General features: G+C 45.8%; 1 protein-coding gene across 1 annotated transcript in view; it reads right to left on the bottom strand.

Moving 5' to 3' along the window:
- Nucleotides 1–26,666, bottom strand: part of Sort1 (sortilin 1) — a 73,433-nt gene that overhangs the window by 14,283 nt on the left and 32,484 nt on the right. The window contains 8 exon segments of the mRNA XM_032897481.1: nucleotides 3,290–3,396; nucleotides 6,913–7,068; nucleotides 7,742–7,886; nucleotides 10,953–11,083; nucleotides 14,441–14,490; nucleotides 17,170–17,243; nucleotides 19,275–19,439; nucleotides 20,459–20,561. Coding sequence (XP_032753372.1) covers nucleotides 3,290–3,396; nucleotides 6,913–7,068; nucleotides 7,742–7,886; nucleotides 10,953–11,083; nucleotides 14,441–14,490; nucleotides 17,170–17,243; nucleotides 19,275–19,439; nucleotides 20,459–20,561 — 931 coding nt within the window.

Genomic DNA, 26,666 nt, shown 5'->3' on the forward strand with positions numbered 1-26,666 from the left:
GTGACATGCATATCAGCTTGTGTACCACATAAACAGAATAAAACCATACAATCATCTCCATAGACAGAGGTGTTTGATAAAAATCAATGTTCTCTGTGGTAAAAAGGAATCCTTGGAGACTGAGTTAGCAAAGCAAGCTCATAAGACAGGAGGACGGGGACAGGCCACACTGCCTAGCTTCGCAGGGCTAGAGAGCTGCAGTCATCCAAGCAGCATGGTGCTGCCATGAAAACAGGCAGGGCAGCCAAAGGACAGGACAGTCTAGACCAGACCCACACATGGGTGTCCACTTAGTATTTGACAAAGGGATGGAGAGCACATGGGGGAAAGTATGACTTCAATAAAGTTGCTGGGGACACTGGAAATCTACATGCAAAAGAAGGACTTGAATTCTGATTTCACGTGATCTATAAAAATTTACTCTAAGTAGTTAGAGGTGAACGTAAGACTAGAAACTAAAATACCAGCAGAGAACACGGGAAGAGGCTTCGTGAACAGTCTAGGCAGTAACTTTGAATATGATCCTGGGAACACATAACAAAAAGCAAAAGCATACAAATGGAGTCACATCAACGTACAGTGCTTCCGCAGCACAGGGAACGGCAGAGGGTGAAGTGACGGCGTACAGAACAGACAGTTGCCTGCACACTACACATGGCACAAGGGGCTGCACGGCAAGAGACAAACGCCTTACTTAAAAACGGCAAAGAACAAGGCAGTCATTCTTCAAAGACGGCCAATAGCCAGGCGGTCTTGAAGAAGTGTCTAGCATCACTAATTGTCAGAGAAAAGTGCATAAAACCACAGTGCGCCACCACACCACACCTGTTAGAGGTGGCTGTTACCAAAAATACAAACGGTAACAAACATTGCTTAAAGTTCAGGGAAGGGCAACCCTTGCATGCTGTTGGGGAAAGGTAACTGAAGCCATCTCCACACACAACACTGTGGTGTCTCCTCTAAAATAGAAGACAGATGTGCTAGCAAGACTACTGAGTGGTATTTAGTTAAGAGATGACATTAGAACCTCAAGGTGATAACTACGGTCTACATGCACTGTGGCTCAACTCGAGGTATAGAACCAACCCACGCAGCTTTTTCTTTTTAGTGATCAATTTATTTTTATTTTATATGCATTTGGTGTTTTGCTTGCATGCATGTGTGTGTGAGGGTGTCAGGTCCCTGGAGCTGGAGTTGTGGTGCTAGGAATTCAACCTGGGTCCTCTGAGAGAGCAGCCAGTGCTCTTAACTGCTAAGCCATCTCTCTGGCCCCCAATCTATGTCTCTTTTGCTAGACGAATGCATAAAGAGAGAATACAGTGCATGCACAATGGGATGTTAATCATTCTCCACAAAGGAGGGCCTGCTGTTTGCAACCACATGGATAAGCCCGGGAGGCTGTCTGCTATGTAAAATAAACTAGGCATGAAAAACAAATGCCACATGATGTCACTTAAATGTGGAATCGACAAAACCCACTAAACTCATAAAAGCAGAGAGCACAGCAGTAGCTGCCAGGGATCAGGAGGCAAGACGGGGAGGGGAAAATAAAATCTTTAAAAAACAGGGGAGTGGGAGCTGGAGAGATGGCTCAGTGGGTAAGAGCACTGACTGCTCTTCCACAGGTCCTGAATTTAATTCCCAGCAACCACATGGTGGCTCACAACCATCTGTAATGGGATTTGATGCCCTCTTCTGGTGTGCATGAAGACAGCTAAAATGTAGTCAAATACATAAAATAAATAAGTAAAATCTTAAAAAAAAAAAAAAAAAGACGGGGGGGGCGATATTGGCGAAAAGGTTCTGAAGCTTCTGTTTTGGACAAGTAAGTTCTGAAGAGCTAGTAAGCATTATGGACAGCATCCTGCAAACTGTGTGACATACTTGAAATCTGCTAAGAGAATAGGTCTAAATGCTCGAATCACACATAAGAAAGAGATAGCTTAGTTAACTGATGTATGCATTAATTAGCTTGACTATGGTCATATATCTTACAATGTATACAGACAGGAAAATGTCAAACCATACATTATGAATATATGCCATTTAAATTTATCAATTATACCTTACTGAAGCCGAGGGAAAAGCACATGTCAGAAAGTAGGCAAATGTGTGAAGGCAGTCTAACCACTAGTGCCATTCAAGGAGCTCAGATGAGGCAGGCGTGTGATGTCCACACTTAAAAGACAGAGCTCACAGATACAGATACATATGACCTCGAGATTAGCCTGGTCTACACAGGCCCAGTCAGAGCCACACATGAGATCCTGTCTCACACAAGCAGATAGATCTCAAGTGGTCACAATAGTAAACATTATGTTTTTGTATTTTGCAGAAGGCTAAGCCAACTATTAGTGGACTAAGAATGATGACTGGTTCTAACTGGATGGGTGCCAAGGTAGGCTAGGACTACTGCAGATTGCAACCAGCCGGGGTTTAGGGACGCAGACGTGGCTTCTGTGAGGACACGGGGAGGATACAGAGGGTGTATAGAACAGCAAGGGTGTGTCGGGGAGGAGAGGTAGACAGAGCCAGGCAGGACAAAGCTTGCATTCACTAGAGAGACTCAGTCTTTACCCCAGCAAAGCGAAACCAAGAGAAGGTCTTGAGGGAGCCAGGGGAGCCAGAAGGCGCCAAGGAGAGGAGAGACTATAGCCCCTGCCTTGGGCATGGTGAACTGGGCAGGGGTGGCACAAACCCAAGGCAGAAGAACAGAAGGATGGAGAAAATAGAAGCAGATCATTAAGTATGGATACAAAAGGAGAGTGTGAGGAGAAGGTGTCACGCCATGTGAGATTCCCCACAAAAAGACTCCAGGCTAGAGAAGCAGAGGGGCCCTGTGTGTAACAGGTCTGAGAGGAATGTGGGAACAACCAGCTTCACTGTTGTTGAACTAAGTTCTTCCAGGCTGTGCCTACCCACACCTGTAATACAGGCTGCTCTTGGGCCCCTGAAGGACTTCCAAGGCCTCACCCCCACCATGTAGATCCTTAGCTAACACTAAGTACATCTGTCCATTCTGTCTCCCCTCAGAAATTTGGTAAAACATATGTTGTTACTCCATCTTGTTTTTCTTTTAAAAAGACAGGCAAGCCATAGTATCTTGGCTTCTCCGTACAGTTTCTACTTCACGAATCCTAAGTAAATTCATTATTCTCATTTCTAAGCCTTCCACCTTCGCCTCTGGACCCTGACCAAGAATGAGCTTTCATCATGGAAAAGCTCAGCCCTGGCAGGGACAGGGCAGGCTGCTTTTCTGCACACGCAGATGATGGTTGGCACCACAAACCTCATTCTTGTTCTTTGCGGTAGCATCGCACTTGCTGTTCTCCGGCTTCTGCAGATGCTCCCACCGTCCTCCCTGGTCAAAAGTGATCATGCTCTGAATGGAATTATCTAAATGGGGAAAGAGTAACGTAAGCCCAGTGCATTGAAGAAAGAGTGATGTAAGCCCACCCCACTGGAGGCTACTACTCCAATCAGCCAGCTACAATGGAACTCGCTCCTCAGAAACTCCAACCATCCATCCATCCACCCATCCATCCATCCATCCATCCATCCATCCATCATCCACCCATCCATCCCTCCATCCATCATCCATCCCTCCCTCCTTCCATCACCCATCCCTCCCTCCATCCATCATCCATCCCTCCATCCATCATCCACCCATCCATCCCATCCCTCCACCATCATCCATCCCTCCATCCATCATCCACTCATCCACCCATCCTCCATCCATCCATCATCCACCCATCCATCCATCCATCCATCCATCCCATCCATCCATCCCACCCATCCATCCATCCATCATCCATCCCATCCCATCCATCCATCATCCATCCATCATCCATCCATCCATCATTCATCCATCCTCCCCATCCATCATCCATCCATCCATCCCATCCATCCATCTACCCATCCATCCTCCATCCATCCATCCATCATCCACCCATCCAATCATTCATCCATCCCTCCCTCCATCCATCATCCATCCCTCCATCCCTCCATCCATCATCCACTCATCCACCTATCCATCATCCACTCATCCACCCATCCACCCATCCATCCAACCATCCATCCATCCATCCATCCATCCATCCATCCATCCATCCATCCATGTTTTCATATAAATGCATATTCTGTGTTGAGCACATTTCCCTTCGTGCCCTCCCCTTCTTACCACTCCTCTGACTCTGGAACCCCATCTTAACACCTTACGCAGTAGCTCAGCCCTAGTGACTAACAGGCCAGAAGAAGGTGTACCACTTGAACAGGATGTCCCAGCCAACCACCAGGAACTGTTGCTACTGAGAAACCCCAAAGCTCTCTCTTATGCTGTAATTTGGATCTCAAAGTCCTTCCTCATTGCCACTGCCCAGGTAGTCACAGCTTGGGTGCCAGACTGAGATTAGGCCAATAAGAGGAAGTTCCGTCATGGGCTGTGTCCTTGAAGGGACGTCAGGGTCTTTCTCTTCCAGTATCTGAGGCAATGGGCTTCATCTATACATCTATCACTTCTACCATGATGTGGCGATTCAGACTCAAAAGCAGTGGGGATACCTGGCCACAGGTGGAAACTGCTCAGTCAAGAGAAGCTTTTACAGCTGGGGGTGGTGGCGCACACCTTTAATCAGAGGCAGGCAGAGCTCGAGTTGAAGACCAGCTTGGTCTACAGAATAAGTTCCAGGACAACCAGGACAGGAATACACAGATAAAAAATGCTCTTTATAAACTGATTGTCTCGGAAATTCTAAATTAATTTTTAGTAACTGAAAGTCAACGCATTGATAAGTATGAAGAAGCTAATGTTCATTCTCCTTCACTGTGTGAGGCCTTGGAGGAAAATCTAGGCAGGGATCCTAATTTTCACTTAGTCAAAGACATGACACCAAGCTTATTTTAAGGATTCTCCAGATTAGTTATGTCTAATCCTGGATTAATAACTTCTTTTTTAAACCAAAGTCTAACACTCAAATCCCTGAGTCTCACATCTTTCTAAAGGATTATTTATTTATTTTATCTATGTGAGTACACTGTCACTGTCTTCAGACACACCAGAAGAGGGCATCGGATCCCATTGCAGATGGCCATGAGCCACCATGTGGGTGCTGGGAATTGAACTCAGCACCTCTGGAAGAGCAGTTGGTGCTCTTAACCACTGAGCCACCCCTCCAGCCTGGATTAATAACTCTGATTAGTTTCCCCCCAGCATCCATGATTCTATCTGTCCTAGTTAGGGTCACTATTGCTGTGATCTACCGCATGACCAAAAGCACGTTGGTGCGGACAGGGTTTGTCTTACACCTCCACACTGCAGTCCAGCAGTGAAAGAAGTCAGGATGGGAATTCAGACAGGGCAGGACCCTGGAGTAGGAGCAGACGCTGAAGCAGCACGGAGGGTGCTCCACAGGGCTGTTCATCCTGCTTCCTTAAGGACCCAGGACCAGCCCAGGGATGACCCCACCCACAACGGTCTGGGGTCTCCCAATAAACTGTAGGCATTTTCTTACTTGAGGCTCCCTCTTCGGCTTGTGTCAAGTTGACATAAATCTAGCCAGCACATTATCCCTCTGGAGTCCCTTCTTTTTAAAAACATTTTGAGCATTCATTTAACTGTCTGTGTATAGCACGCACACCACCATCAGCAGCAAGCACTTCCCCTGCTGAGCCATCTTCCCAGTCCTCCCTTCTGTGTATCCCGGTGTCTCCTTCCTAGGGTCTATTCTCAGTCACAGAGGCTGCTGTGCTTTAAGTACAGAGAGAATATGCTCTGAGGTTTCAAGGTACCTCAACCAGGATGGCAGATGAAGGAAAATTCCTTTATTCAACAAATATTTATTGAAAGGTCAGTATGTAAAAACCACTGTAGGGCCCTGGGAGCATCACAGACAGAGCACCTTCTGAGGGACTGGTAGAGACTCCTTAGGAAAAACACCTGCTGCACAGGCCTGAGGAGCTGAGTCTGAGCTTCATGACCCACAGGAGGAGAGATCGATTCCTGAAGGCTGTCCTCCGGGCACACAGGAATGCACGCACGCCACCATCAGCAGAAGCTTATGAAGTGTGCATTCCAGCGGGATGAAACAGACATTAGAGACAGTGCATCTGTGAATTACACAGGATGCAGAGCCAACGACTGACTAAGGGCTCTGGAAAACCTTCTGGGTGTCTAAGGTGGACTGGAAATATGTACGAGGATGGGAGCGGATCTGAATTTAAAACAGGCCAATAGAGGCAATTCTCGTTCAGAACATAACACAGTAGCAAAGGCCTGAAGGAGGGCTTGGCCTGGCGGACATCTGAGGAAATGGAGCAGCCTGGCAGGTCTGTGAAGGATGAATGTGTGTACCTGGTCCACTTGAAGACTGGCAGGGGGACAGTGTGAGTGCCACAGAGCAAATGAAGGAGACAAAGCTAGAGGTGAGGTCAGGAAGGGGAAGAGGAACCAGTGTCACTTGGGACTTCATAGGCCATTGCAAGTTACATACGGAAGAGAAGCAGCCCTTACTTCATGCCAAAACAAAGACACAGAGAGGCTTTAAGGTCGCTGTCCTTGGACGTAACGTGTCTCCTTACACAGAGCCTCTGCAAAGACAGGCCCACAGGAGGCACTGGCGGATCTCTGGCTGGCCTCGTACTATAGTCTCTCCACAAAATAGACTGATTCAAGTTCAGGTTCATCCCTCTATGCGCAACCCTCCAAATACAGAAGACTCCTACTGTACACTCGCCAAAATGGAGCCTCCTCTCTTCCCACTACTGCTTTGCTCTGTCCTGCTGCTTCTAGAGTAATCTCTACACCATGGAGCCACAGGTTGGTATGTTGACTAGGCCAGCACATAATTCAGGGAAAGGACCATCAGGTTCCCCTGGAGACCTCAAACTCTGCCCACTCAGCTGAAGGAGCCTCACCTTCTGAGAGCGTGCTTGTTATATAGACTCCACGGAGGGACGTCACGTTGGTAAAGTCGGTCTCCCCGCCTGTGGTGGTATAGAGATGTCTGTCCAGAGACTTAGAGTAGACAATGCCTCGGTCATCAGAGGTAAAGATTGTACCAAATCCAGTATCTGACAGGAGCAAACAAACAAAACCACTGAGATCGTGAGGAAACAGAGAACAAAACAATAGTTTAGTCATGACTGCCGGCCTGGCACATGTAAGACTCAGACCTGAGTGTGACTCTTGATGTGTCTTTAATTCTAGCACTCATCGTAGAGGCCGGAACACAGGAGATGTTGCATATGCTGCCTCACATAATCAGAAAAGTTCTAATCATTATGTTTAGAAGACATAAAATTGCTTTATCAAATGGCTATGCGTTTCTAAACTGGGCAGAGTGGTGCATCTGTGTAATTCCAGCATCCAAGAGGTTATGGCAGACACACTGTGTGCTGGGAGTCATCTGGAGTACAGAGTGAGTCTGCCCCCATCTCCACAAAACATCAAACAAACCAAAAATGGTTCCTGAATAGTTCCTGGTTTTACCTAGTCACAGACAAGCTTGCAATGTGGTACAGCGGCTCTGGGGAGCTCTGGTCTAAAGTGCTCAGCCACCCTCACAGACTGCCATAGGCACCAGAACAAGCAGCCTTTCAAAGACGCAGCACGCTGTATATAAGATACTAATACACCTCTTGGGGTGAGAGGAAAATTTGACTCATAAAGAGGAAAGGATCTCAGAGCACAGCCCAAAGCGGAAATCTCTACGCGTTCAAGGGTGGGCCACTAAGCGGCTCTCACCTCCAGGTTCATCTACATGCATGAACACCATGTCATCGTTGGCTGCCAGAATAGAATAGAATTGCTCCTGTCCCACAGAGGGAAGCTGTGCCATGCTCCATGTGTCCCCTTGGTCTGTTGACACGTGGATCCTTCTTGTTGTATCCTAGAATAAATGTACCAAGAGCTACATTTTAATCTTCTGTAAAGGTGTTATGTCAAGGACGTGAATAGAAACATTTTAAAAACAGTTATATTAATAATCATTTCCTCTGAGGACACAACGGCAGCAAAGGGCCAGTGCCAACTCTCAAGGCAGTGTCTACGCCCTCCAGGCAATGAGGCAGTCTGCTCTCTCCTGCCTCCCTCTGGCTCCCCCGTTCTGGTATGGTCCTCCCTGGCTGACATTCCACCTCCTTCAACAGAGCTAAGGATGCGACTGGACCATCACTGGGTTGCTCTATACCATTTGCAAATACTTGCTTGAAATTCTCAAAATGATGCTTTGATTGGCACTTAAATGTTCTGTGCCTTCAAGAGAGCCCTGGCTTTAGATAGTTAATTCAAAGGATTAGATAACTGATGGTCTAAAGCATAAAGATGAAACCCATGCTGGGAGACCACAGCAGACAGTCAAGATGAGACATGCGTCTAAGGATTCTCCCCAGAGCCAAAACGAAGGAAACTGCATGGGTTAGGAAAAGGTCAGAGTGCACAGTTCCTGTAAGGATACTGGTCAGCGAGTATTTGGCTGGCAAAGGGGTCTGCTAAGAAGGACACTAAATCCTAGTCTCTGCTAATTTATTTAAAACAGCTACCAGAGACCAGCAGGCACAGCTCAGCGGCTGCAGCTGTGTTTCTCCATTCCCAGTTTCCTTTGTATCCAGTACTTCAAGTGCTCCTCCTGTCGATCCACCCTTCCAGTCCACTGGGTCATTCTCAGAGTTCACCATAACTCAACATCTCACTTGAGTTTGCCAAACTGGACACCGCAGCCTCTGGAAACACCTTCTTCACTTGACTTTTGTAGCAGCCTCGTGTCCTGATTTCCCCTACCTCACCCCTTCCTCCCACACAGGCTTCTCAGCTAGAATCTTCTTTTCTCTGCAACCTTCAGTAGAGAGGTGCTTCAGGGCTCGCTCAATCCTTCCATCTCTTCTCTACCTCCTCATTCGTCAGAACAACGCACCCAGCCACGCGGCTTTAAATGCCATGTAATTTGGGAAGACTCATAAATATGAACGCCAACTTGACATTTCATCTCAGATAGCTAGTAGGCATTTCATAGCCAACCCAGTGAATTCTTGGTTTTTCTCCCACAAACCTGTTCCTCCTATAGCCTTTGCTATGGCAGAAAACAGCCCTGCCATTTATACAGTTGCTTGGGCCAAAGACTTGGAAGTTTCTTGTGGTTTCATTTTTTTCATCTCACAAGGGATGTCTAAGGCACTAGCTCGTCCAACTGGTAATAACATTTAAACGCACATAACAATCTCATCCCTTCCCCTCACCCACTGTTGACAGCCTGGCTCCAGCTCCATCTCCTTTGCCCCTTGAATGCTTGACAGCCTTTCGGCTGCTCTTCCTGCAGCTTCTACCCTTGCCTTCTCTCATGCAGAATCTATTATGCAATGTAGGGAAGCATCACCTGTCAATAAAATGCTGTTGGCCTATTAGCTTAGGCAGGAAATAGGGTGGAAGATGTCCAGGTACAGAGAGAGGATTCTCGGGACAGAGTCCAGCTGGGGAGCTGAGGTTGCCCTGAACTCTGAAGAAGATGGTTCCATGAAACTGAAGGAGCAGTAACTAGCTAGTTTAAACAGGATACTGAGTCATGAGTTAGCAGAGAATGAGCAGAGCTATGGGCCTAGGCATTTGTTCACATATAAGAAGTCGCAGTTGTTACTTTGGGGAACTTAGAGGAGAGGAGAGAAGCCCACGGTTGGTTATACTCTCAGGTATACCTGTTCTGCCACAGTGGAAGCTAAGTCCTGATAAGGCCAATTTGAAGAATAAAAGCCCCTGGCTACAGCTGGCCCACCTCCCATGCTCCCCAGGGCTCCAGCCACAGGAGCCACTCTCCTCAACTTCAGGAGGCCTCGACTTCAGAGGCCTGGGGTCTGTCTCTGTCCTTGCTGATTCCACACTTGTTTTCCTCCCAGATGTTCACACAGGGATGTCCTCCTCAAGACACTCAGGGTCCCCCTCCCCCCTGCTTCAATTCTTCTTAGACAGTCCTCCTGCTGTGCAGGTTTGAATAGGAAAGCACCATAGGCTCAGGTGTTTGCATGCTTGGCCTGTAGGAGTGGTGCTACTTGACACGGATGAGGAGATGTGGCCTTGTTGGAGGAGGTGTGGCCTTGTTGGAGGAAGTGGGCTTTGAGGCTCTCAGAAGCTCCAGCCAGGCCCAGGGTCTTGCTCTTTCTTCCAGCTGCCTGCTGATCCAGATGTAGAGCTTTCGGCTACCTCTCCAGCCCCATGTGAGCCTGCATGCTGCCATGCTTCCTGCCATGATGATAACAGACTACACCTCTCAACTGTAATGGCTCACAGCTACAGCCCTAATTACATGTTTTCCTTTGGAAGAGTTGCCATGGTCATGATCTCTTTACAGCAATAGAGCATTAGTAAAGACACCTGCTTAGCGGGGGCTTCCCACTTGAACACAAGCTCAGAGGGTAGGATATGTATCTATTAATTCACTGCTGTCTTATGGGATCTAGACTACTACCCAGAGCATCGTAGATTTTTAATTATGATTGTAGAATAATGAGCACATGAATTGCTTTCTTCCCCCTCCAGATATTCATGTCTGGGTAAAGCCAAACACTGAACCTATTCATCTAAAAACAAGACTAGTCACAGTTAAAAAAGGCTAACTCCTCGGGGTAGCGCCTGACAATCAGTCAGCCTCTGTAGACAGAATCTCTCCCAAGCTTAAGATCATGGGGATGGCAAGATGGCCCAGTGGGTGAGAGTGTTTGCCACCAAACTTGATTCCATGGACCTACATGGTGTGCAGAAAGAATAGACTCCTGCAAACTGTCCCCTGATTGGCACATATTTGTCATGGCATGTGTGTGCCCAACACATATATCACACACAGACCAAATAAACAAGTAAATGTAAAAAATGTAAAAATCTGCAAGACTAGAGACGCTAACAGGACTACATAGTGAGAAATATCCTTATGGTGTGTGTTAGCAGGGACATCGGACAACGAGGCAAATACCTTATCAGCCATCACAGAGGCGAAGAGGAAACGGCCCCCAAGACCAAATGAGTAGATTTTCACACCAATGGTTTTGAAGGTTTTCCCCAAGTCGGACGTTCTCCATAATTCCAGGGCACCAAGATCAGCTTCTTAAGCAAGACAAAATATCGATTAAAATTTCACTTACTGGTGAGTCTTGTCCACACATCTGCTCTAGAATTGCTTCCATTTAAATATAGAAAAAGGATTTAAGTCCAGTGTATGTTGATCAGATGAGAGCACAGACACGGCACACCACCATACACAGAGAATTTGCATTTGGGTTTTATTTCTGTGAGGCTTTCTGAGTGTTCCTGACTCAAATGCAGTGCTGTATGACAAGTGACAATTTGTACTCTCTTCTTGTCACACTTTAAAATGATCTTGAGTTTTTTCTTCATTGCTTATCACCTAACCCCTCTATATTATTGTCCCATGAAAGCTGTCGTTAAGACTAGTGTTTAGCCTACAGCAAGGACTCAGATATTTGTCGCATGAATTGAAAAAAAGATTGTGCTTTCTGCTTGGAAGCTGGAACGTGGATTGGGAGGCCAATAACTCGGCCATCATAACAACCCATCCTGCAGGAATCACCATGCATATCTGTTTCCTATTGTTACAGCCTAGTGTTTGTCTTATCTACATTGCTGTTACAATTTATATAAGAAATGTCCCCCAAAGCCTCATGCGTTTAAACGCTTGGTGCTATTAGGGGACTGTGGCATCTTTGGGACTGTGGGTCACTGAGGGCAGGCCTTGAAGGTGGTTTTTATTTCTGATTCTGACACAAGCTCTCTGGCACAAGACATCAATAAGCAGTGGTCGGCTGAGAGTCCCTGCTGCCATGCAGGGCCGCTCCAGCTGCCATGCTCTCCTGGCCACTGTGTACTGTACCCCAGAAACTATCAACAAGAGTAAGCTTTCCTTATCTAAGTCACGATGCAAACTCTCACTGTTGGGGGCAGAGCTGCTTCAGCCACCATGCCTCTTCCACCATGATGGACTGTACCCTTTAAACTATGGGCCAAGGTAACCCCTCTTCCCTGAAGTTGCTGCTGTCAGTATTTTATCAGAGTGGTGGTTTGAGGGAGCGCCCATAGGCTCACATGTTTGAATGCTTAGTCATTAGGGAGTGGCACTACGTAAGAAGGATTAGGAGGTGTGGCCTTGATCAAGTAGGTATGCTCTTGTGGGAGGAAGCATGTCTGTTGCAAGTAGGCTTTGAGATTTCAGAAGCTCAAGCCCAGTTCAATGTCATTCTGCCTGAGGATCTAGATGTAGAACTCTCAGCTACTTCTCTAGCACCATGTGTGCCTGTGTGCCAACATGCTCCGGGCCATGACGACAATGGACCAAATCTCTAAAACTGTAAGCCAGTCTCAATTAAATGCTTTCTTTTATAAGAGATGCCATGGGCATGGTATCTCTTCACAGCATTAAAACAATAACTAAGACAGTCAGTGATGAGGAAAATATTGAGTACAGGTATCAAAGAGTGCACTGTAGTGATGGACGGACCATGTTTGAGGAATGTGCAGGAGTTTGGAGCTCTAGTACAGCTAAAAGCACAGGTCAATGTGTCATTCCAGTGGAAGTTCACAGAAACAGAGTTCTGAGAGAAATGTAGGTATGAGGGCCAGCCTTCAGAGCTCTACTGAGTGGGAACTGGGTTGGACAGCATTCATGTCACATTCTGGTAAAAAGAAAATCTATCGAGGTCTGCTTATGACCTGAAATTTTGGGTAAGACTGAACTGCTCAACTGCAAACTAATGGACTGATTTATTTGGCAGAGATCTACAGGCAGCTTAACATTCATATTGTGTGATGGCTACTGCTCCCTGTGTGTGTGGTCAGGTTTGCAGTGAGAATTCAAAGGCAACAGTGGAAAAGGATGTGAAAAATATTCAATTTGCTGCAGAAAGAAACATGAGCAAGACAGATGAAGCAGTGTGGTTGCAACTGTTAAAGAGACTAGTGGAACCATGAAAGCACAACCAAACTCTGCCATGAATGCACAGTCAAACACTGCACCCGGAGGATAGGACCGATGCCTCGAGGGCAGGACCCTACCCAATGACGGCTCTAGGGCAAACCCCACAAAGTCATTTTCAAACTTTCTTTCAAAAAAGTATGTCTGAGAATTTGAGTCTCTGGGCCACCTGGTTCATCTGCGGGCATCCAGAGGCCACTGTAGCTGCTGACCAAGGTGGGAGGGGGGGTACATCTCTAGATAGCTGCAGATTTTCAGCACTGTCCATGTGGTGGTCTTTGAATGCAAGAGCAATGAGCCATCAGGATCTGTCTCAGGAAAGAGCCCAGAGTCTGGAAGTGTTAGCCGGGTCGGAATCTCTTCAGGGAGACCCACAGGAACCAATGCATGCAACAGAGAAAGTGAATGAAGCTTAACAGCAGATCCCAGGATGCTGGAAATGCAGACGCGTATGAAGAAGGCTTGAGCACAAGAGGACCTGTCCCAAGAAAGGCCGTACATGCCACAGGTAACAGGAGCTGTAGGGGAAAGGGCCATTCAAGGTCTCGGAAGCTCCAATGATGCCATCATGATGCCCAGATGTGGCCATGGAGCTACAGAGTTCGCTTCTCTGATGGGTTTGGTCCTTTGCTCTGTCTCTCCATGTTGCCCTCCTATTGCTTCCTTAGAAGTCCGTGTAAGCCCTTGTATAGTACACTGGAAACATGCAACTTGGGTTTTGATTTTATAAGGACTCACAGTTAAGAAAGACTGTCTTGGGTCTCAGAAGAGACATAGAATTTCAGACCAATGTTGGAACTATTAAAGACAATGGTAACTTTTGATGTTGGACTGAAGGTATTTTGCATTATACAGTATTAGCCAACAGTGGAATGTTATAGTCTAAATGTGAAGTATTCCCTATAGACGCAGATGTTTGACTGTCTGTTGGTGGTATCATTCTGAGAGGTTGCGGAACCTTTACAACTGTGGCCTGGTTAGCAGGAATGGGTTGCTTAAAGGTGGCCTTGAAGATGACCTTTGTTTCTCATCCTGACCTGAACTCTCCTTCCTGAAGCACCAAGATGTGTACAAGTCAGACAGCAGGACCCCCTGCCGTGGACAAAGCTGCTGCAGCCACCATGTCTTCTCAGTGATGATGGACTGGTCCCACTAAACGGAGAGCCAAAGTGACCTCTCTTCCCTTAACTTGTGCTTGTCAGGTGTTTGGTCACAATAATGAGAAAAGTAACACACAATCGTTAGGTGGAACTGTATCATCTTCCTATGCAGTTTCACTGTTATTGACCTGTGCATGATGAAGGAATTTAGTTGTACTTTCAAGATTTTAAAAGTAATTAACAGCTTTGAACTTTCTATAGCTACTGAACTTGCAGGAGGATGAGAAAAATCTTTTGTTTCACCATACACAACCCAGAATGTTCTACCCTGAGTGGAGAGCAGAACACTCTTTTCTGAGATGCCAATATACTTACTGCAGGAGCCATTCACATGGGTAGTAAAGAAGATGATGTTGTTTGGTCCCCTATAAAGAGGCAAAGACAGGGATAAAAACATGGATTAAGGCTACTAAGAGACTATGTTGCCTAGTCACAAAGTCCCTGGCGTGGGTAATATCCCCATACATTGACATCAGCTGGCATGCTGTTCCCTGTGTTTAGTCAGGCTTACAGGGAGAATTCAAAAGGACAAGTGGACAAATTGTGCTCCGATGGTCCGCTGTGGGGCAGCCCTCAGCCTGTGCTCCATGGGGCCTCCTACCATCATCTACTGCATTGTTAGAATCTTCCAGTCACACTGATTTCCCCCCAGTGAGATGCTTCTCTCTCATGTCACTAAATCATAATCTCATAACCTCACAATGTTTCAGCACTAGTTTAAAAACTAGCCCTCCTGGGAGACTCTCCTCATCACTCTGACTAGAAGCCTTTTTTTTTTTTTTTCTTGCAAAATTCTAGAGCAGTAGGTTCTAAACAAGGGAAATTCTGCCTCCTGGGAACACTTAGAAGTGTTTTTGGTTGGCACAATTGAGGTGGGGAGAGAAGCAGGTTAGGGGTAGGTGCAGGCCAGGAAGCTTTCAAAGATTTCAAAGCGCACAGAAGAGCTCCCTCAATAATGACTCCTGCAGCCCAATCCATCATTGGTAATAAAGGTGAAAATCCCTGTTGGAATGACTGTGGCCCAGTGGATGAGATGCATGCCTGTGAGAAGCCCTGTGCTAGGTCCCTGTGTCCCGCTACACTCACTGTTGGCCACTCGTTTCTCGTCGAGTAGGTTGTTTTAATTGCATGATGTGTGACCTACTGCACCTGCCACACAGACTGGTATCTTCAGATCAGTTGTTAGGTTTTAGGCTTTGTGGTTTCCCGTCTGAATTTAGCTCACTGCTTTTTATGAGCTAAATAATTTAGTTCATCCATCTCAAATATACAACTAGGTCAGAGGTTGAATTATTTAAAATGAAACTTGGAAAAGCAATTTGCAAGGGATAAGATCTAGGCCCTGACAGCACTTATAGATGACACCAGCCAAAGGTTCTGGGTTTGAGCATGCTTTTTCAGAACTTTGGGCTGAAAACTTCAAGAGATGAAAGGTGACTTTCCTGCCTGAGCAGCCTAGCTACCTTGACTTTAAAGCTAAGCAATTACATTCCCTAAAACAGAAAAATGCCAGGGCTGGAGGGATGGCTCAGTAGTTAAGAGTGTTTGTTGTTCTTGCAGAGGACTTGGGATCAAGTCCCAGTACTCAAATGATTCACAACTGTCTGGGACTTCTATGCCTGAAGGTCTGATGATTCTCCTCCATAGGAACCCCACTCACACGGTGAGCACACATAACCACACACAAAACTCACAGGAGAAAGAAAATGAAGGTAAAAAACCTGTGGAGGGCTGGGTGTGATGGCACATATCTTAATCCCAGCACTTGGGAGGCAGAGACTGGTGGAATTCTGAGTTCGAGGCCAGCCTGGTCTACAAATCGAGTTCCAGGACAGCCAGGGCTACACAGAGGAAACCATGGCTCAAAACAGCGGCAATGAAAAGGAAAAACGATTTATTAACTTAGTTACCATAAAAATGACTTCCTTCCTGTTAAGTCCTATGTAGTACCAACACCACTGATTAAAACACATACCACAAAATCAGATGTACATGAGCACAATAGCGCTGTAAAATCATCTGGCGAGTGCTTCTGGGGAAGGCCCATCTCGTTTACGTAGCATAACTAGTATTTTACGTGATCTTTGTAGATATATTTCAAATGTGTGTGACTTATTTCTTCTGGTTCCTGAAGTGGAATGCATTAAACTCTTCAGATTATGGGTCAGCCCCGCGAGTATTAACCGCATCAAGCCGGATGCTGCTGAGGTAAGGGTCTCTCCTTGATTTGGTGCAGTAATTTTGTTCTGAGTTTCGTCTGTTTTAACATGGTTTTCCTGCCCGCCTCCAGCGTTCAGACTGTAATTCTGAAGCTGCTATGTGCTTGCTGTAACAGCCCCAGAGCTCGCCTCTGACAGCAATCTGCTTTACACAGGGAAACCAGACTGCTGCACTTGATAAAATTTGTCAGTGGAAAGAGACAGAGAACACAGTTCTGGAAGGAGAATGTGGGAGGCCTGAGGCTGCTGGTTCAATCCTTGCTTCACACCTTCCATATTCTGCTGAGAGGTCTCCTCTCATGGAGGGGGAACCGAAGCGCAGAGAGGGTGAGCTGCTGACTAGAAACAGCCAGGCTGAACACAGGCGACTTCACCGCTAAGGCAGAGCTGCCTCTGGCACACGGTCTTTGGGGGGAACTGAGGGGCAGGGCACGCTGCCAAGGCAAGGGAGTATTTTCACGCCAGTCTGGAAGCCCTTTCAGCGTTTCCTGAGTTTGGAGTGCTAGACAAGCAAGTGTAAGCCTGACTACACAGAAGTACCAAAGACCGCATGTTAAAGATCCATTTCCTGTTCCAATAGATATTACCAGCTACGGAGAGAAAACTTCTGTAGACAGCAGTCACGGCCCTTGTAACCCTCACTGAGGCAAAAGCCCTTTCCAGCATTAGAAGCTCCTCCAGGTCCAGGTCTGTGTCCCAGACCTCTCTACTCCTCATGGGACCCTGAAGAGCACTTGGCACGTAGCGAGTACTTGCTGTTTAGTCATGTGACGTGGGCAGCGCTAAGGTTTAGGGCTCTGACAGATGGAGTCTTGTGTTACTCACCATTTGGCCAAACATACTGCTTTGTGGATTTCTTCCCATTTTTCCCCAAAATTCTTGGACACCCACAGGCCATTCTGAAAGATTATAAATGACTTATCAAAATTCCAGCTTTATTCTGTTCAGATGTTTACATGACCTTTGGTCATTCACATCCAACCAGTCAGAACGGTAGACGCAAACACTGGAGCTGCCTGAGCAAGACACACTCACATACATGCATGTACACACACATGCACACGTATGCACACACATGTACACACATACATGTACACATGCATACATACACATATACCTGCACACGTATACAAGCATACACACACATGTGCACATATATACACACATATACACACAAACATGTACACATGCATACATACACATATACCTGCACACGTATACAAGCATAAACACACATGTGCACATATATACACACAAACATGTACACATCATACATACACATATACCTGCACACGTATACAAGCATACACACTGCACACACACACATATGACTCAGGCTCCTTCTGGTCTTAGAATTGAGAATAACAAGTCATATAAAGCACTAGAGTGCCAGGCACCATACCAGACATTGCATTCTCGCCTCGCAATGATCTTGACGTTCATCAAGGAATATGAATAAGAAAGCTCACTACCATATGGTGTTATGGACGGGGTCCAGTGTGGAAGATGGGGCGCACTGCACAGTGACAGTTGACTGAAGAGCACTGCTCTGACAGGAATGATGAGTGCTATGCTCAAAGGGAGGCAGAATCACTAGTGAAGAAGACCAGGGAAGACTAGCAAAGGCAGGAAGGGCACAAACATGGAGGAGTATGAAGATAAAAAAAAGTGGTGCAAAATCCCACGGGGAGAAGATGAGGAGCGTCTCACCTCAGAGAGGTGAGGAGAGCTCAGGGGATGCCTTCCTGGCCAGGCCGATGGACCTGGCTCTCATTGTGTGTGAGTTCCCAGCAGGATGGTACTCTAAGAGGGGGATCGCAGCTTCACAACCATAGATGTGAATGGGAAAGATGGATGTCAGAGCAACACAGCTAGAAGTAGGATAGGAAGTAAGCATGAATTGGTTTACTAGGAGTTAATGAAGTCTTCAACCCTGGCCTTGAGGAATGGGATCAGGTAGAAATGCAGCCAGAATAGAACTGATTTCTAACAGCTCAGTGTGTGTGTGTGTGTGTGTGTGTGTGTGTGTGTGTGTGTGTGTGTGTGTGTGTGTGTGAGTAACATCATCAGGTGGGGTGTAGGGCACAATGAGCCATTAATTGCTATAGATATTGTAAGAGCATGCATGAGAGAAGAGCAGTGACGCTCAGGAGGGACTGAGCTTGAGGTGCCATGGGACACACACTTGAAGACACCTGGGCCAGCAAGACAGGAATCTGCTGGCCTATGGGAAAGCCAGAGCCAGAAGTAAGACCTGAGAGTCGTAGGAGTGGAGAATCAAGTACAAGTGGCTGCTCATTGTCAGGTGAACAGAAAGCAGTTAAGGGTAAGGTGACACAAGTTTATGCAAGGCACTAAGGACCATCTAGAGACCAAAGAAAATGGGCTCGTGGAGCCAAGCAAAGAGAGGTCTTAAAGGTGGGCTTGGCCACTGCTTTGACATGTAGTTAGCAGTTAAGAACACACTGTTTGTCAACCTCGATTCCGCTGGCCATGGAGCTCACTGCTCGGCTCACTGGGGGTGGGACAGAAATATCCGGGATCGTCAGAAAGTGGCGGGGGCCCATCTAAGCAGAAGCAGCCTTGTGGGGTGGTGGGGGGCTGTCCTCCTCAACTCCCTGTCCTCTGGAGGATGACAATCTACACTCATCCTTCGCAGCTCAAGAACAATGACTGCAAAGTGTTCCAATTCACTATTCCAGCTGCACACATCCATTCATTAAAAAACACACAACACCAATCGTACACCACACATACCTGGAAGAGGTGGTATAGAGAAGTCACACCCAGATAGGAACAGAGTGTAAAATTACACATCTCATTGTAAGGAGACGTTGGAAAGAAGTCTAGTGCAAACACTCTAGGACATCCTTTAAAGTCAGTATATTTTGACCCTGTAAATAAGGAAAGGCAAATTCAACTGGACTTACTTCAGTGCTGAGAGCTAACAGGTAATCAGAATTCTGAGGGCTGTACATCATCTGAGTCAGAGGATGAAAGGGGAGGTCTGTCTGTACAAAGTTCTTGGCAAAGTCTGATGACCTGAACACTCTTCCTCCTCGGCTTCCCCCAGACACCTCTGCTGTTAATATCACCTGCCCAGGAAGAGAAGACATCAGGGTTAGGGGACAACACTGTGAACACCTGGGAAGGTGGTGTGAATGAGTGTGCGCATGCGTGTGTGTACGTGCATGTGTGCATGCGTGTGTGTGTGTGTGTGTGTGTACATGCATGTGTGCGTATGCACATACACATGGATTAGTTAAGGAAATTTTAGATCCAGAAGAGAGAGAAATTATAAAAATACATTATTTACTACTCCAAGAATATATATTGGGCCAATGCACCATACTGTGATTTTTTTTTGACTCTAGTTAGTTTTGAGATAGTTTCCACAAAGATTACAGTAGTGTAGGGAGTAGCTCTTACAATGCTGACCAACTAACTACCGCATTAAGTATGAAGGAATTTGGTGCATCTCAGATGTGAGCCAGGAAAAAAAAACCAAAACTGTTCTAAATCCAATTCTTTATAAGGTCAAACTATGTCTAATTTTAAAATATAGCAGTGCCAAACTAAAATGCTGCCCTAATTTCATTTCTGTTGCTGTGATAAAAACATCCTAACAGGATAGGGAATAACATTTGAAATCTAAATAAAAAAATCCAATAAAAAAAAAAAATCCTAACAGAAAACACCTCAGGGGAGAGAGGGTGTATTTGGCTTACACTTTCAGATTACACAGATTACACCCCATCATTTCCTGGACAAGCTGGTCACACCTACAGTCAAGAGCAGAGTGAATGCATACATGTATGCATGCTACAGGGTTCTGCTTAGCAGCCTTCCCATACTCAGTTCGCAATCCTCTGCCTAGGGAATTGCGCTGCTCATAGTGAGCTAGGTCTCCCTGCATCTTAATGCAATCAGGTCGTCCCCCAGACACGCCACAGGCCAATTTGATCTAAACGACCTTTGGCTGAGGCTCTTCCTAGACTGTGTCGCGTTGACAGTTGAAACTAATGATCACAAACGCAATACTGTGAACGTCTGAATCACTCCCACACTTCAGGTGGTATGGAGCGCCAACTTGACGTACAAGAATGAGCCTCACCTTTCCAGAGTTCTCGGGACCAATAGCCATGCCGAACTCCGTCCGAATGAAGGTGTTATTGATGAGATTCGTAATGTCCTTAAAATTCTTTCCGTAATCCTCACTGGCAGGGAGAAGAAGAGAGAAGCATATTCAGAGTGAGCTGTGGAGAGCTGATGGAGCTCTTAGCCTTCCTTCCTTGAGATTTTCTAGGGAACACATTTCCTCCCAGATAAGTACTTGCTGAATCTGGTCATTCTTCTTCTAGGCCAGTAGTTCTCAATGGGGTGGTTCTGTTCCCCACTCCCACTTGTGAACTACTGAGAGACAGTTTTGATTATCATAATCTAGACGCTCTTCAGGCACAGCCAATGCTGACCACACTGCACTGCACAGGGCAGTCCCACAGCAGGGAATTATCTGGCCCTAAATGTTAAAGCATCGCTGTTGAGAAAGCCCACAATGTGGCATATGAATATAATGCAAACAATTACTATTTTTCCACAACGAAGGTCAGCTGAGGTAATTCTAGAAGCCCAGAAAAGCAGAGCACACAACGTGGACTAGAACTGACCCTGACGCATGTTGCTTCTCTGTATTTAGTTATTTGAATCAGCAATTTCCTTGTTATTTAAGCTAGTTTGAATTAGACTTCTGCTAACTGTAGCCAAAGGGTTCCTAACTAACCTATAAAGACACATTCCTTATGGTAAAGCCAGCGGTTAAGTTGTAGTGAGCTTGATGCTTTCCTGAGAGAGGGTAACATCTCTAGGCATAGATTCCTAACTCACGTCTCACCAAAGCTACAACTAGAGAAAGTAAATGGCCAACATTAACTCTTGGTTTCTCAGTTTTCCCCAAAATTCCATTACAACAAGGCCTCTGGGAAGCACTCAAATTCATGTTTAAACTTTTGAGAAATAACAAAACCTTAACCTTCTCAACCTGTTTGAGAAGAACAACAGAGTCAGTAGCTGTCTGATAGATCAAATACTATGCAGAACTCTCTTTAAAAGATACAGGTCGCCAAAAGGATTTAACTTAAAGGGCCCAGATCTGGTGAAGCGCCTGGGCTGCTCCTAACCTCCCTCAGAGGCACTTCTGTAAGCAGTGGGCAGCAGCAGATGCACACATACCCAGGAGGCCAAAAGGCTGACAAGAGACTACTGCTCAGCCCTCAGTGGGGCGTCTCTATTATCCCCGCTCTCTGCCAAGCGCAGGGAACATCGCAAAGACTGAGCAGGATGTAAAGGCTGGAGGATGGCGGCGACTGCTGAGAAACGCAAGGTGTGCCATGGCGATCATGCTCACGATGTTGCACCGGCCATACAGAAGGGGTAGACGCTCTCCTGGCCCCGCCCTTCACTGAGGAGCTACTGGCAACTGGTAGCTGCTGGAGAAGAGAGACGCGCACGCACACACACTTCTTCGTTGGTTTGTTGGTAAATGTCTATTCCAGTGGATGGCCTTACACGCATGCACATATAGGCAGCAATCATTGGCCTGACTTATTGAAAAACAAAATAGAAAAGAAGAAGAAGGGGAGGAAGAGGAGGGGAGGAGCAGGGGGACAAAGAGGAAGAAGAGGAGGGAGAGTAGGGAGAAGGAGAGGAGGAGGAGGGAGAAGATGATGACAACAAAGACGAAGTCAGTAGAGGGTGGCACTGGGAGGGATACAAAGTGGTTGGAAAGAGTAAGTGGGGGGTGTGATCCTTGTATATACGTATGAAATTATCAAAGAATAACTGATATAAAAATTTAAATCATCTGTTGGTGAAGACACTGCAAACCAGTTTCTCGGAGGCAGAAGAAATCTGCGGGAGTGTTCTCTCTTTATTTAAAAAGGCACTACAAATTTGGGGGAAAGCCACAACAAATAATCACAAACTGAGGAACTGAGAAATGCAGAGAGCCAGGGAGGCCATTGTGTGCCGCTCCTGTGATTCACAGGAGACACAAGGGAGGCAAGTAGCTAATTAAAGATAAAGTGAAATCACAGTTCAGTTCTTTTAATTCTTAGCTCCAAACTAGAGACAACGTATTTGTGAGGAGTCCTTTTTTCTTATAACTTGGGAATCACCATTTCTCTGCTGGGCAGTAGGAGCTAGAGGTGTAAGGGATGTGCCTATGTCTGTCTCCGAGGATAATAAAGCAAACCACATTGTCTTAGAATTACTAGGATGACTTTTACACACACACACACACACACACACACACACACTCCACAGCAAACACCCAATTCCTAGATAAGTAAGACCAACAGTTTGCTTTTACTACCCTATCTCTGGCGTTGGGAGTACAGGGTCTTATCTCCGGGGCAGCCAGCAGGAGACATGCATAGCAGTGCCCAGCTCTGCAGGGTGTACACCATCAAGAGCTCAGACAGCTGAGGAGCGTGCAGCCTGACTGTCTCTGGTTTACAAATCTTCCTCTCTTTTAACATCCACAGGGAACCTTCACAAACCTGTTGGCACAACTGCCTGCTTTTGAGAACTTGGTACAGTGAACCTATCCCTGCCCTCCAGAATAAAAGGCCACACAAGTGAACAAAGACCTTCCATGACAACATTCCACGACTTCAGCTGTTTAAGCAAGTGGAGAAAATGGGCTAGAGCGAACCTTTGGGGGTTAAGTAGTTTCTGTCGATGTATTATAGACATCAGCATCAACTGGAAACCAGTAAAACATCCTGAAAATGAAATCTATTTCCTAAACTTCATATGACAATATAATTATAAATAGTAGCCAAATAGTTACTAACAGTGAAAGCCCCGTAAAACTATCTGCTTTAGAAATAAGTCTTCTTACAACAATTTGAGGTATCAGTCACATCTCTGGGTACCAAAAATAAATGATCTTTTTAGTCTATGTCTGTGGTGTGGACATGCCCACGAACGGTTCCAACCCAAGACATCACCAAGGACAACAGTACGTAGAACAGAAATTATTTAAGCCACATAGATATTATAATGGAATACCATATTCTAGAGGCTGGGGAGCCAAAGATTAGGGCACCAGAAGAGTCCATGTTTGGTGAGGCCCAATTCCTGCCATGTTTTATTTGTTTTAATTGGGGCCTTGCTCTGAAGACAGGCTTGCACTCAGTGTGTACCATATCCCCTGCCCCAGCACTAAGTGCAGATATTATAGGCATAGGCCGTCACACTTGGCTTTAAACCACATCTTATCATTGTGATGTTGTAGGGCAGAAAAGCTAAGCACATGTCTGGGGTTGGGGTTTTTTACATGACAGTAATCAGTTAGGAACTCGCTCACATGTTCCAACACCTACCTAAGGTCCCTCTTCATAGAGGTCAGGAGCCCCTGCTTAGGGACTGGTGCAACCCACAGAGGGGGGGACCTTCTCACATCAACTAACTATCCAGAAATTCCACCGCAGGCATGCTAAAGGCAATCCTGTTCTAGACGACTCGAGTTAAGACTTCCTTCTTGCTGGGCATGATAGTGCAGGCCTTTAATTCTTGTATTCAAGAGGCAGAGGCAGGCAAATCTCTGAAAGTTTGAGGTCAGCCTGTTCTACATAACAAGTTCTAGGCCAGTCAGGGCTACAAAGTGAGACCCGCTCTCTTTTTTTTTTTTTGTTCTTTTTTTCCCGGAGCTGGGGACCGAACCCAGGGCCTTGCACTTCCTAGGCAAGCGCTCTACCACTGAGCTAAATCCCCAACCCCTGAGACCCGCTCTCAAAATAAGTGAGTAGACAGATAGATTCTCAGGTAATTCTGTTGCATTAGGTTGATATTTTAAAATAATCACAAATATCTTCTAAATCAGATAAGGGAGAGACTCCAGGTACAGTGCATCCAGCAGCAGACAGTTTTCTCGCCATGAGCTGAAACAAGTGCTTCCACATAGAGTGGCTCTGAGGCACTGCACCTGCAGCTTCAGGTGAAAGACCCAGTGATCCTGCCCCCCAGCCCCATTTGAACCTGAAGAAGCCACCTTGACGATCTCTGAATGGTTTCTTCCTGGTCTGGAAGAACAGTGCTCATTAATTGGATAACCCTAGTCCTAGACTATCAAACTGCAAAAGTCTGGCAGCCCCCCTCCTCCCTTTCCGTTCCCTTCTTCTTGAGCTCAAGCATGCTAGTTTTCCTCTGGTCAGTAATTAAATGCCTCCTGTGCATATTAACCCCCTTCATCAAATGGCCTCTTGACCACTTCCTTCATGTTACAATTTTTGGAGTACGACGGGTGGACTGAGGATTCTCTGTTTAAGTTCTTAATCCTTAAACTCTGCTTCATCCCTTAACAAGTCTGTCTTAAGTCATTTCTCTCCCTTCGCATCTTACTATCTGCTGTCAGGAAGCTGAGCTCTGCGGTCAGCACCTTGTTTAGAAATGCACCTGTTAAATTTCCAGTTTCTTCCTCACTAGTGAGTTCTGTCTTCTACATTACAGGACATCAGGAACAGGGCTCAGCCACTGCCTAAGACACTGCCTTTACTCCACTGTAACACATGCTTGTTCTGTGTAAGACCTCAGCCTGGTGGCTTTTGCATCCATATTTTAACAGTGTCTTTCATGGACTATAGAAGCACTCTGAGACATAAGGTCTCCTTGTTTTCTTTCTGATTCCTTAACAGGATCACCCACATAATTGTACTCCCAGCCATTGGGGCTTCCCCAGTGTGCAGCTCAAACTCTTTTGGCCTCCACCTGGATTCTAGTTCTTTAATTCATTTCTCAGTGATTAAGTCTACAGGTCCTAAAATGAAAGCTGTAAGGCTGATGACTAATTAAAAACTAATTATGGTTTTGTAGTTTTCATTAATTGGAAGGAAATGTTTATGGACTTGGTCTTTTCACACATTATTTGCGAACTGCCTATGCATTTAAGTTTATTTGTAATTTCAAATTCAACACTCACGGTGCTTTTGTGGCTCTCTGCAGATATTTACAGGAAAAACAAAACAAAACAAAACAAAACAAAACCCAAAGAAACAAATGGAACCCACCCTGGTCATTTGTCTGCAGCAGAAGTTAAACGAGATAATGTTCGGACTGAGAATGGAGCTCGGTGGTAGAGGTGTTAAGTCCCCTGCCATTCTCCCCCCAACCCCACTCAAACCAACAAGATACCACCCACTTTCACCCTATAAACAAGGATCCTTTTCACAGGGCATGGTGTTAGATATTTGTACTTTTTGCTGGCAATTTCCTGTTGCTCTCTGTGTATCCTGTTGACATACTGTTCCTAAACACAAACTTAGATGTGCCTCATGCAGGCAACGTGTATGCCTGGTAAACTTCATTTGATTAAGAGTTGTGGCCGTAAGTTTAACTCTAACAAAGGGACAACACATATTAATTAGTAAGACATTTTTAAACAGAACACAGTGAAACAAGGTTATGTATTGATTGGTTAGAAATATTATGAACAGGGATTTGCAGAAAACACTCACCATGTATTTCCTGTAGGAGCAATAATCCAGCCCTCACAGTACTTGTTTTTATTTGGTTTTGCTATTTTTGCTTCTTTGAAATGGGGTCTCACTATGCAGCCCCGACTGGCCTGAGTCCTGCTGTGTGGACCAGGTTTGGCTCAAACACGCACAGACCCGCCTGCCTCTGCCTTGAGAGAACTGGCATCAAAGGTGTGTGACTCAGCGTTGGTGACAAAGTTACAAACACAACTGTTACAACTGATCTGAAACAATTACAGTGAAATTTCAGTTCCAATGGCAGTCAGGAGAATGTAGCCTATTTGACTGTGCCAAAAGGATAAGGGACCTGAAACAGAAGCCAGGCACAAAGGGCAGAATTTGAATTCATACTAAACTTAACTCCCATTATTCTAATGTTTTCCCCTTGTCTGATGCAACTTCATTTTATTTTTACTATTTTGTTATGTTTTATAATTATTGGGAAAATGTATGTGTTCTATGGAAATCATAAGACTATGGACACAAAAGCAGAATAAAGCATAGGAAATAAAGCCATGGAACTGTAAAATGAAGAAAATTTAGTATCTAGGACCTGTATAGACCTGTAAGGAACTGTAAAATGAAGACAATTTGGTGTGTAGGACCTGTATTTTGCCTTCCTTGACAAGTCTTGAGTATGTAAAACTGAAATTGTGTTAAAGGCAATGTCATTACAGATTCCGATGAACTTCTATACGTGTATGCCCATATGCATGTTTGTTGCTTATGACAGGGTTCCACTACGTAGCCCAGGTTGGCATTGGACACCTGACCCTTCTGCCTTTC

This window comes from Rattus rattus, chromosome 3 (assembly GCF_011064425.1).
Source record: "Rattus rattus isolate New Zealand chromosome 3, Rrattus_CSIRO_v1, whole genome shotgun sequence".
NCBI classification, from domain to species: Eukaryota; Metazoa; Chordata; class Mammalia; order Rodentia; family Muridae; genus Rattus; species Rattus rattus.